The sequence below is a fragment of the Balearica regulorum genome, chromosome 6, assembly GCF_011004875.1.
Source record: "Balearica regulorum gibbericeps isolate bBalReg1 chromosome 6, bBalReg1.pri, whole genome shotgun sequence".
Lineage (NCBI taxonomy): Eukaryota > Metazoa > Chordata > Aves > Gruiformes > Gruidae > Balearica > Balearica regulorum.
The window spans coordinates 13,229,369-13,241,849 of record NC_046189.1 but is presented as its reverse complement, the minus strand read 5'-3'; the positions used below and the strand labels follow the sequence as shown (position 1 = coordinate 13,241,849).

General features: G+C 43.6%; 1 protein-coding gene across 1 annotated transcript; it reads right to left on the bottom strand.

The window, feature by feature from the left end:
* Positions 1-2,790: 2,790 nt before the first annotated feature.
* On the bottom strand, positions 2,791-8,755 carry LOC104637070 (caspase-8). Its single transcript, XM_075756327.1, has 8 exons — positions 8,299-8,755; positions 7,619-7,724; positions 6,272-6,410; positions 6,123-6,179; positions 5,723-5,790; positions 5,073-5,208; positions 3,625-4,126; positions 2,791-3,327 (listed from the first exon to the last, which is right to left on the bottom strand). The coding sequence occupies exons 1-8, from the start codon at positions 8,604-8,606 to the stop codon at positions 3,192-3,194; spliced, it is 1,452 nt and encodes a 483-aa protein (XP_075612442.1). The 5' UTR covers positions 8,607-8,755; the 3' UTR covers positions 2,791-3,191.
* Between the last annotated feature and the right edge of the window lie 3,726 nt (positions 8,756-12,481).

The window sequence follows — 12,481 nt, the reverse complement described above, 5'->3', positions numbered from 1 at the left end:
CCTTTCTTGTTTTCCTTTTAGTTGGTCACACTGCTAAAAGAAAGACTTTTGACAGTCTCCTAGGAGCAAGGGCCTTTAAACAGGATTTTATACAATGCAGAAGTGAGAAATAAGGCCTTTTGTGTGGGTTGGAGTTTCCACTTGAAGGCATCTGTAACTCTTGCAGTTGAGCTCTCAATGCCTAGGTTTGGATAACCCAAGATAACCTGTGCTTTTAGCAGAAATTTTCAAATAAATTGGAAAGAGAAAAGCTGCGTACTGGTTTTGACTGGGCTATTTAATTTTCTTCATAGTAGCTAATGTGGGTTTGTGCTGAAAACAGTGTTGATGATAAGGCAGGGATTTATTGTTGAGCAGTACTCACAGAGCCAAGGCCTTGTCTGCTTCTCAGACCACCCCACCAGCAAGTAGGCTGGGGTTGCACAAGAAGTTGGGAGGGGACACAGCCAGGACAGCTGACCCCAACTGACCAGAGGGATATTCCATACCATATGATGTCATACTCAGCATATAAAGCTGGGGAAGGTAGGCGGGGGATGTTTGGAGTGATGGTGTTTGTCTTCCCAAGTAACTGTTACACATGATGGAGCTTTGCTTGTGCGTGTGGCTTTTGCTTTACCTATTACACTGTCTATCGCAAGGCTGAGCTGCCTACTGAAGTCAAACCACAACCTGGTTCTGTTTTGTTTTTCTGGTGGCTCAACTAACCTCACAAATTCTCATGCATTTCAAGCTAACAAAACTCCTTCATAGTTAAAGGATTGCTAAATGCTGTTCATCCCATTAGGAAGGGAACACAGCCAAACTGAAGAGAAGTGCAGCACCGAGCTGTGTCCCCTTCATTGCTTTGTTATCAGAACCATTAGTGGTACAATAGGCAGATGAGAGCGCTTTAAATATCTATATTCATGTGTTTTCCTTACATATTGCTTTCACAGCTTGCTTCAAGAAGCTCACTAAAGTAAGTCATTAGCTTGCAAGAATATTTCCAGAAATTACTGGAGAGAGCAGCTGCTGAAGAAAACCAGGTATTGGCAAAACTTCGTGTAAAATTCTGTGTAATTGTGTTTATAGTTAAGATTTTTAGGTTGTCAAATTACCTGAGAATCTGTGTGTACAATCCTAACTCTGAAGTGAGAACAAGAGAGCACCAAGGGGAGGGAGGGACACAATGATGACAACATTCCAAGTCAGCATGAGCCAGAACAGCCTGCCTCTTTCATATAAGTAATTGGTCTGTGGAGATGCTGAGGTTCTTTGTGAATTGGCTGGATGGCAGTTGCTTTATATGAGGAGACTACTGGTAGAGACTGATAACTGGCAGATTTAATTCCTAACAGATGAAGAATTCCTAATCAGATTCATAACTCATTATATGAGGAAATTCCTAGTAAGACCTTGTTTGTGGGAAGCTGTAAATCTTGCTGAAAAATTCCCATTATTTTATACCATGAACTCCTGAAAAAAAACTAGTTCCTTGAGTGTAGCCAACTGTTTGTAGTTGCTCTTTTTCCTTTTGACTCCCAAGGAAAAAGTTGTCTATGTGAGCATGCTGTCAGTCAGACACCTCTGACTTCAGCATCTCTTGGCTCACTTAAATTCTGTCAACAACGCAGACCAAAGAAGATCCAACCTCCCCCGCTAAGGGAAAGGGAACTGTGAGAGTTCAGTACTTCTGCTCTGCCTGATCTGTGCCTGGAATGACAGCATGACAGGCAGGGTAGTCAGTGTAGCAGGGAAAGAAGGGAGCCCAGGATGTATGCACAGAACTGGAAGTTGCTGATGAACACAGGTGACTTATAAGAGGTAAATTGCAAAGAAGTACATGCGGAGAGAGAGGATCTAGGAAGAAAATCCATAGTAAAATGGGTTGCATTAATTATTTTACCCATGGAGTATTATGCTTGTTTGTTTGCTTATAGTTTCTATTCAGTATTTAAGAAAAATAAAACCATGTTTCTTTCACTTAGATCGCACATTTCTGGCCATGTCCAAGTAACAAACTTCTGTACATGAGCTGTCCTTGCTTTGGCACAACTCTCAATGGTTTCATGATGAATCCCTAAATGAGCATCAACAACTATCTCGGAAAATTACTCCTAGAATGTGGAAGCACAGATTTGCCCGTTTCTGTACCTGCTTCCTGTGTCTGGCACTTGTTAAGGTTCTAATCATTCTCACAGTCTATAATCTCTCTGCCCTTATCTTCACAAACACAAACTGGTACCAAAGAGAGAAGTGGTACTCAGCACAGGAGTCCAGGGAAGGAGGTAGGCTCTTAAAATAATTCCAGTGAAGATCTATCTGTTCAGTTAAATAATCACCTATATTGATACCATTACTAAGGCTGTAATAAGCTGTAATAAGGGTGTTAACAGAATGAACATCTCATTCAAAACAAAACAGAGAGATTAACAAAACTTCTACTCATAGCTTGTAAAACTGTTCTGTGTGCATACTCATGACAGGGACAATATAAAAATGTTTTTAAGGGGCTTATCTAGTGACTTACGTATCTAGTGATGACTTCTATTGTGCCTCGAAGATCAGCAAGGTAAGTGAACACAGGATAACTGGACATCTACAAACATGAAGCTGTACCTGAGCAATTGATTTTCACTGTTAAGACTACTCTGTCTAGAGGATACTCTGAAATGCAGGTCACAGCCATATCCTGATGAGGATGCTGGAGAACAAGTGCTTGACTTTTCCTTGAGGTGTACCAAGACACTAAAAATAAATTATTTTAAGTGGTGGGGAGAAGTAACAAAACACACTGGTGTGAGCCGATTATATCCTATAAAATTTGCACTGCCCCTCCCTTTATTTTGCAAAAGTTAGGCATAAAATACAGAAGTGTTCATAACAGTTATCTTTTAAAATTTGCATTGGAATGATACCTTACGAAAGCAAAAGCAATGTGGTACAGCTGATAAAAGACACCAAATATATTTTAGCTACGAAACCACAAATCAGAGACCAGCTCAGAGATGCTCTCAAGTATAAAGTGTCTAAAAATATTAGCACTAATTTCTTTAAGGCTTTTGTCTTCAGCTGTATTTTCAATAAAAACATTTGCTCTTATGGTAAGAACAGACAGTGAAAGTCTTGTTATATTTTACCAAATTCTTAGCTGATACCAGCCAATTCCAGGCTGCTGCAGCTCCCTCTGCCACACAGTACTCTCCCATTTAGTTGACAGGAAAGATGAGCTTTTTTCTCAATGTGAAACTGGGCTGTGGCATCTGTTTCTCTGTATTCTGCTTGCAACTCTTTCTGCTCACCTCTTGATTCACTGCTGTCAGGATGGTGAGAATATCTTCTCCTCTGCAAAAACACAAGTATGTTTTGTAATAGGGAGGCAGTTAACATCAGAATTACCACGTTCTCATGTATCTCGACCTACAGCAGTGCTAATGGCTCCTGCTTTAAACAGGCTTCACAGCAGCTAACTAAACTGCTTTGAACAATCTGCATGGTGTTGCCTCTGTCCTACATCACTGTTTTCACCCTGAACAACCACTCCCAGTGCGTATCATCTACCTCTGCATCCAAATCAAACTCCTGTCAATCAGAAGGCAAATACAGGTGTCGCCAAAAAGAAGCTTATGGAAACATAGTTACCGAGGACAGCTGTACTCCAAGTGCTGGCACAATGCCTGTATGTACCAGGTCCCCTGCCTTGGGCTTCTGTAGGAAACGTAATCTTGCAGGGTAGCCATGCCCAAGAGGAAGTCTGCCTCTGCGGGGATGCAGTCAAGCTGAAATCTTGCATCTGTTTCTACAGAAGAATCTTGTTCTCCAGCATCTGTTTCGATGGTCACGCCTTTCTGGCAAGCCTCACCTTGGCAGGCCTGCACAAAAAAAACTTTTGGTTTTCCGGCAAGGGAGTGGCAATTCTGTCCAGTGAAAGAAGTGGTCAGTTCCTGGATAGGTACTTCCTGCCCATCAACACCATATATAATGCCTTTTTTCCCATGAGACAGAATACAGCAAACAAAACAGTCTTTGTCCTTGTGGTCTTTGCACCGGTAGATGTTCACAGTCTCACGGATTTCCTCTGCGGTGAGGTCTCTATATTCTCTTATTATAAAATGAAGCTTCCTAAAGACTCTTGTCAGAGCCGCTGGAAAGTAAACAGAAGGGGAATTGGAGCTGTTTCATTATATGAAAGTTGGACTCTGCAATTACAGATTGCATTTCTAGAGATAAATGATTTTCTTTTTTTTTAAAGCCTGCTACACTACTATCCGGGTAGTTACATTCCTGCTCTGAAAATAATCTAGTAGTCTCAGCACTAATCATAACTCTACTGAGTTCCCTCTAGTATCGCCTCTGTCTGGAAAGTGTGCAGAACTATAGGAAAGCTGTATCTCTCCCACCCACTTTACAGCTCGTCCCTTCATCTCTGATAAGGTGTTGAGCAGTGCAGTTGCTTTACCCAAGAGAAGAGGGAACTACTCATTTGGGTCCTACCTGTGTCACAGGAAGAAAAACCTTGCACTCTGACTCTTGAATTAAGTTGGAGTTCAATTCAATCAGGAAAGGCCCACTGATGGATTTTTTTTATCTTTTGGCATAGATAGTGCAAATACACCCAATCTCACAGACCCTACAACTTGCAATGAGCTACGCTGCTGCTGCTGGACAGGCTGCTAAGATCAGGGCTGCTGAATAGCAAGGTCATGGCTTGCTTTTTTTAATAGAGCTGGATGTTAAACAACTAAAACCCAACTCTGGTTCAGCAGCAAATCTGTTTCTGATTCTGCATAATTTAGAAGTAGTATGCATAAGGCTGACACAAACCTAGCCCAGCTTGTAAAGCCCAAGCTGAGGTTGCTGCTTAAGGTTGCAGTAAACTCAGCAGAACAGCAAAATGTTAGTGAATTGTTCTGAGTCAGCCAGTAAAAGCTTGATGAGTTGATTAGTGTTTGTCAGCACAGAAAACAGAGCTGACTCAGCCATTACAAAAAAAGTATCCTAGAAAAGGAAGATTGAAATCCAGACCTTTAGTATAGAAAAAGGTTTCTATTTTTGAAGATATGCAAACTCATCTTTAATGTTTGCTGTACCTGCATCCACATCTGTCCCAGTCCGATCCTTCAAGTTTTTTTGTTCCAGCACTGCTTCCCTGGCTTTTGCAAAATTGTGATTATTCAAGATCAGGCACACTCCGCGGGGTCGGCTAGTCATTTTGTAAGCTTCAAGCTGTTGAAAAGAAATACTACCAGTGAAACTACTGCACTTTCCTCCAGGTGCTTCTCAGCCCTTGCTAGTGGCACAGCAGGGTAAAGAGCCAGCTGGCTTTCTCTCCAGGCAGCTCACTCTACACAGCTTTGCTCCCAGGACCTGGCAATACACTGCCCTGCCACCTCTGGGAGTCTGTGCACAGATGACAGAACCTCCCCACCCCCTGCCCCAGACCCACATCATCATGCTCAGCCTGCATGGGGTGCACCCACTTCCCCACGCCCAGCCACCTGCATATTTCCTGGTATAAGAAACTCAGCCCACCTTGCTGCCCTTGCAAATGTTTCTGAAGTTTTAACACTGCAGCAGCTACTGCCTGTGACTTAGCTTCAGAATAAAGGATGTTACAGAGTGGTGCATTTTTCTTTTTCTAGACAGTGCTTTTAACAGTTGGGCTTATAATAATGGTTCACCTCATGGAGGGATGATCTAAGACAAAATGATGATGTTTCTAAGAAACAAACTGACTTACCCGGGAAGGTTCATTCCAACTGTCAGGAGAATCAGCTGTCACAGATGATGGCCGCCATCTGGCATGGGCTGAATACAGACAAAAAGGTTTAAGTATAGAATGTAGCACTAGAGAAAGGAGAGAAGCTCTGTTCCTACTCTCCATCTCCACAAGTACCTCCCAAGGTAAAACTGCCCTCTGAAAATAGTGAATTGTGGTTGAATGGCTGTTCCAGTTAGCCGTAAACCACTAGATAATCAATTAAAAGAGAGTAAAATCTATTATGATCAGTTAGTAACTGGATACTTGATCGGTTTTTAGAGAGGCACCTGTGTAAAGAAGTGAGATGCAAGTGGTGTAGAGAGTCCAAAAGCTGAAGAGTGAAAAGTCTAAGCATTAATTTTTTGAGAGTTTCAATTACCTTCAGGGCCTCCTGTCCTACCCCTGTGTTCCTCCGTGACGACCATCTCTTCTTCACCTGAAAAGCATTCATTATTAGTCCTCTATGATACCTACGTGTCACTTCTTCAAGAATAACTATAGGAAAGAGACCGTTTTGTTTTGTTTTACCAAATAGGTTTAATTCATACTCTTCAATTCTCTTCAACAGGACGAGGTTAATTTCTGCACAGAGACTCTTCAGGATATTTAGGTTGTCTTCTCCCAAAATCCCCTTCTTCTCCATCTCAGTGAAAACGTCGAGCATTGTCTGGGTAATCAGAAAGTAGCTTGCTCTTAGGGCACATTCATGCTGCCACTGGGAGGGAAGTTGCAGCATGTGCATGTGCACCTAAGCTTTAGTGTACTGACAGCATATGCGACCCACAGAGTCAGTCCAGCTGACCAGTAGCTCAATTGAGACCTCAGCTGAGTGAATTAAACCTAGTTCAACAAAACCTGCAAGTACTGTAAGTACTAACATCTCCTCAAAATATACTCATTTCCCTTCTGCAGTTCAGAGATGCTGAGATTTAATACGATCTAATCCAGGACATCTAATGGTGATCATACAGAAATATATAATGTCATTTTTAATGACTGCTTTCATTCATTTGACTTCCAGTTGCTATTTTGTGCACTTAACTGAAACACAAGAATCACTGTAGTGACCATCTTAAGCAATGGCGAAAATGGGTATAACCATGCAAGTATGGTATAGAGATTGCTTTGAAGCAAAAGGTGACCCAAGGTACAGGAGCTCTTGCCAAACAGTGAGTGGCAGAGCACAGTGGTCACCCCAAGGATTTACTAGAACAGCTGTCACTAGATGGTCACTGTCTCTCCTCTAAGAAAAGCGGGAAAATGCTACAAGAGTTTTCATTAGACACAACAAAGTTCCCAGCAGTAAGAACTGCAGGCTGACATAGTGTAAGAGCAGCTGGAGCTCCGGCACAGCTATTTGTAAAGTCCCACTCTTGGGCCTTAGCCTTGGTAAGGATCTGCTGCTTAGATCCCTATTTTCTGAGTTTGGAAATAAACGGAACAAAAGTACAAAGTAATAGCCACAGTGGGTTATTTTCTGTGTTTGATAATGGTTTAGAAAGCAGTCAAAAGAAAATCACTTGGGCAAGTTGAGTCAATGTGCTCATCAGTCTTCCACTGATCAAAGCCACTGAGTCCCCTAAGCCCCATAAGGTGCTTGGACATGAAGGTGTCTGTGCCTGGTGCAGGGCTGGCCCATGTGCTCTGGGCTGTGACACTGCTGCAAAAGCTACACATAACGCTAGCACAGACAAGTCCCACACGCACCGGAGTGCTTGTAATCCCTTTCCAGCTACATCCTTTTTCTTATGGTGTTTTCACTATACAAAGAGTGACACTGTAGGAAGAGTGACACTCAGTCCCCTCAGAGCAACCCATATGTCTCTTTGGATTATAATAATAATTTTTTAAAAAAAGCATTAAGGAAATTCTTACAGTCTTAGGGTTTAGCTTGCATTTTGGTAATTCTGTCCCCAAAAGAAACTTGAAAGACTTCAGCTCATCTTCACTGATATCTTCTGACAGCTGAAAGAGCAGGTATCTAGAAGAGGAGAACACTGTTCCATCATGTTCCCAAGCATGTCCCGTAGTACAATTTAACACCGTATTGCTGAACTACCCCCTTCGCACCCCGCCCCTGGCCCAAGCACATATTCCTCTTTTTTTCCTTTTTAACTGGGGGGTACATTAGTCCCAGGACAGCCTGAAGTAAAATAATTTTCAGCTGCAATTAGAAAGGTCTCAGTTTTCGTAAAATCAAAACCACGCTGAAACTTTCTGGAGTTGAGAACAAAATACACAGTCACTTATCACATGCAGCACCCGAGCTGAGAGGCCTTCGGGGGCTGTTCAGTATTTCAGAAAGGCACGGCTTAGTTTCCTCCCCTTAACTGGACAAAAATTTCAACTTTCCGTATGGGCTGTACCTGCTTTCCCTTGGAAGACGCTTGTGTGCTTCCAAACCTTAGCGTGGTGTTCAAATCATCGGTAAAAGCTTACATCGACCACATGAGAAGGGCAGCCGATCTCAGAGAGCAAGCTCCTGGGTGAGGCTCAGCCCGGCGGCCGGCGGTGTGCGGGCCTTCCCCCGGGGGCACCCGCCGCCGGTCACTCACCTGTAGGCCGACACCCGTGCCCTGCCTGGGATCTGAAGCTCTCTCTCCATCTCCTCTCGGCTGGAACCCAGCTGGGCTTCCAGAAGGTCGATCCGACTGATCCGATAAAGCAGCTCCTTCAGGAAGTACAGGTCCCCCGCCTCGATCATGCCTTTCTCCTGCAGCACTTCGAAGAAGTCCTGTGCCTTCTGGATGGCTTCCAGCTTCCTCATGGGGATGTGCTCCAGGCTGAGGAACTTCAGAGCCTCCAGCTCGGCCCTGCCCAGCTCCTCGCTGATCGCTAGCAGCCGCTGCCTGGGGAACTCCATCGCCCGCGGCGGTACCAGTCCTGGGCAAGGGCGGAGGGCGCTTTCCCGCCGCGCTTCCGTCCGCCGCCGGGCTGGGGCGGGCAGAAGGCGGCGCCTGGGCCCCTGGGAGCTGTAGTTCCTTCTGGATTTCTAATTTAAACAAACCCAGACCCTCCACAAATTAGCTTAAAAACTGCGCGTCTGCCAGAGAAGACTTTTCTCAGACACATTTTAGGCCCCCTCCATTCACGTTTATGAAGCACTGACTATTCTTGAGTCCATTCTGGAGTAAACTGAACCTACCTGTGCAGGTCTAAAGGTCTCCCTCTGCAAGGGCTGTTCCTGCAATCACCTCTTTCTAGTTCAAAGGCACTCACAATGCATCGCCATTTTAATAGAAACAGAAAGAAGATCATAACACCACTGACTCGACTTCCTCCTTGCGAGCCTTTTGGGGCTGCTGGCAGGCAGTGCAGCACGCTCAGTGCAGGTGTTCGGCCCTGTCCCCTAACAGCCACCAGCCACGGAACCAGACCCCTTCCCACCCCTCCCGGATTTGCTGAAGACCCTTCCAGAGACAGGAGCAGGCTTGCAGGAGCACTGTGCGATGGCGTAGGATCCTGGGATAGTGCACTGCCTCTGATACACCTAGTACAGCACTCTCTGTAGATGGTATTTCACAACAACAGGAGGAAGGAGGGAAGAGATTTTACCAGTTGGCATTTTCATCCTTCTGAAAACTAACATTAACATCTTAGTGCTCACCTTGAGCAGGAGAGCCACCCTCAGAGCATCCAAAGTCTCCACATAAACAGTGTTCCTGCTAGGCACTGACTTAAAACCAGAGTCCCTTCCTCCCAAAAAACCAGGAAAAAACAGTTTGACACTGTATTAAGCAGAAATCTTTACATCGTTAACATAAAAATGGCTTATCAATGTTCAAAACACTACACAAGATATTTGATTACTGCATATGTGGCAACTTGGGTCAAAGGTGGAAGTAATCTGAATATGGCAAGACACGTTTTAACAGCCTATGATCCACCATGCCCTCAAGTCACGTTAAAACAAACTCTTCCTAGTAAATAGAGTGAGGGAGGTATGGATCCTTCTCTTTGCACTGATATGCCTGGACAAATCAGGCCTAAACACAAAGTGGCTACACAAATATAAAACTAATGTAAAAGACCTAGGCCAAGCTCAGAAGACATATCCAGAATAACGTTCCACCTGGCTAGAAATGTATTACAGTTGGCACCCACAAGAGCCAGCAACGTTCGGAGCCTGGGGAATTCCTGTGGCTGTCAATAACAGAACAGATGCAGTGACAAGCAAAGGCACAATTACACAAAGGACATGCTGAAATGAGTATCTGGGAATTCCCAAAGATCTCAACTATATTTATTAGCGCTTTGCATAGAAGTCATTGCAGATTAAACATGCCATTCTCTATTCGTAATTTGACACACCTCTAGCTGAAAAGAGGCAGATCTGAGTATTTTCAGAGAATGTGCCCACATTAGCTAGGGGTCAGAATAAAAAGGGTAATGAGCAAGGGCTGAACACCCAACTCCCGAGAAAAATCTACCTCTGGACTCCATGCTGCATAGTTTAATCTCCTAAATGGTGTGTATTTTGTTTCCACTTCTACCTGGGCTTCAAGATTTCCTGCAGGAGATCTTGCAGATCACAGACATAGCCGACAGTTCAACTAATCAAAACTCTGCAGTACCTGAATTTTGCACCACTTTGAGAACTCTGAGTGAACCCTTATATAGGTGGTGGGAAAACACATACTTAGAGCAGCCCATGCCATGGGACACGCTGGCAGCAATCTGAACACAGGCAGGCTCCTCGCATGTACCACTAAACCCATCTCAAGAGCAGCACATGAACAAATCACCCTAAAACCATTATGTGGAGACAATGACAAACCTCCCACAGAAGGTGGGCATAAACAGCTCTCTGGGAAACTGATGTTAAACTGAACGAATAGGTAGCAAGATGCAAATGACTGGGCAGGGATTCATGCCACTGAGTAACAGTATTTCTGCCTCAGGTAATAGTCCTCCCCAACTCTTCTAAGCATTCCTCCCCAACTCTTCTAAGCATTCCCCTTTTCAAACAGCATTACTCTGATGTTGCCTGCTTTCAGCTTAAGCCTGCAGGACTTCAACTCACCAACTTTGCTTTCCTACCAACGTTCTGACTGCACTTTCTGGTGGTAGCAGTTCTGCTGGCTGAAAACAAAACACAGAATTGAGTGCCAGGATTGTTTTGCTATAGCATTTGGCCTCCCAGCCAGGAGTCAAAGAAAAGGGAAGACAGGCAAAGTAACTATAGCTGAGGGTACTCAGAGAGGAAAGGTGATTGCCCCTCACCATTCTCCAAGTTGTGCTACAGAGGAAAGGCAGAGTCAGAAAATTGCAGATTCAAATTCCTTCTTACTTCTCAGTCCTGTGGGAGGGCCGCAAATGCATGCAAGAACATATCAGCCACCCTGCCGCAGGTGTGTATGAGCATACTTTGCTCAGAGCCATTGAACTGAAAGTGTTTTCTCCTTCCTTGATCACTCCATATATCATGACATATAAATTCACAGTACAGCTACTTCCTGCAGTCCTTTAGAGGATTTTGACTGGGTTTTCTCTCTCTTCAGGTAGGTCTTCATCAGCAGGCAATAATGTTAGCTATGGAGGTGGCCCGATTTTAACAGGCAGAACAAAATACCATGCTCACTGAATGACAGGGTGTGACTGACCAGCACACTCCACCCAGTAGAGGACAGCTCAGAGGAGAAGGGCAAGAAACCAATGATCTCAGGGAAGAATATATCACAAAGAAAGCTCAATTTACCTCAACATCAAAGGAGACTGGAGTGTAACCTTAGTTTTAGAGAAGACAGCTGCCCCTGTGAATCATCAGGTTCCCCAAGACAATTAACAAATAATAATGTCTTCCTGGGGTGTGAATACATGGCTCAGCCCAACATAAAAGTATAAAAAAGTGGACAACTGATAAAACATTTAAACTTTGAAAAGAGCAATGGGCTTCAGCTGACTTCAACCCCCATGTTCCATCATGACTAGGGATGCCCAATGTCATGGTGGTGAGAGAGGTAATGAGAATCATGTTTGTATTGTGATTCAACTGTATATTGCAATTGCTAAATTATGCTTGTAATTTCAGTATGCTGCTGTATCACTCTACTAAATCAAAATACCACGTAGCACCAAATATACCAAATAAGTAAATTTGATATCCAATTTCTCAGCATGTGGAATATCTGAAAGACCTTAGTCTGAGAGTATTGAACTCTGACACAGAGAAATAGGAAAAACCAGAAATGCTGTAGATTCACAACTTCACTACTGGAGCAGCTGCCACCTTCCAGCAAGTTTCTCCCTGAGGAAGCAGTTATTTTGTTTAAGCTATATTTCCTTATCATAAAACAACATTCACAAACCTAATTACTAACTTCATATCAGGGTCTCATTTATGAAAACATTATAAAAATGTAAATAAATTGTTGCCACACTTCCTAAATGGTTAACCAAATGACAGCCACACAACTGTATCACACCTGCTAACACCTTCTGGTAACTTTTGCCACAAACGGCGCTCTCATTTACCTAGGGCTTGTAATGTCTACTTCTTATTTATGAAACCTGTGTGAACAAAGCTGCGATTCCAAGAATGGGCACTCTCCCTTTTACTTGGAAGGTGAAAAAGGGTAAGGGGAGCAAAATGCAACTGCCAACACATCATGTGGAATTAGAAAAAAAAAAAGTTTCGCTTCAAGAATACAAGCAGGATTGAATAAAGAACCCCTGCTTTATGATTAGACATGGATTTCCAGAAACTACAAACTGAAAAAAGCAGTTTAAAAAGTGTCT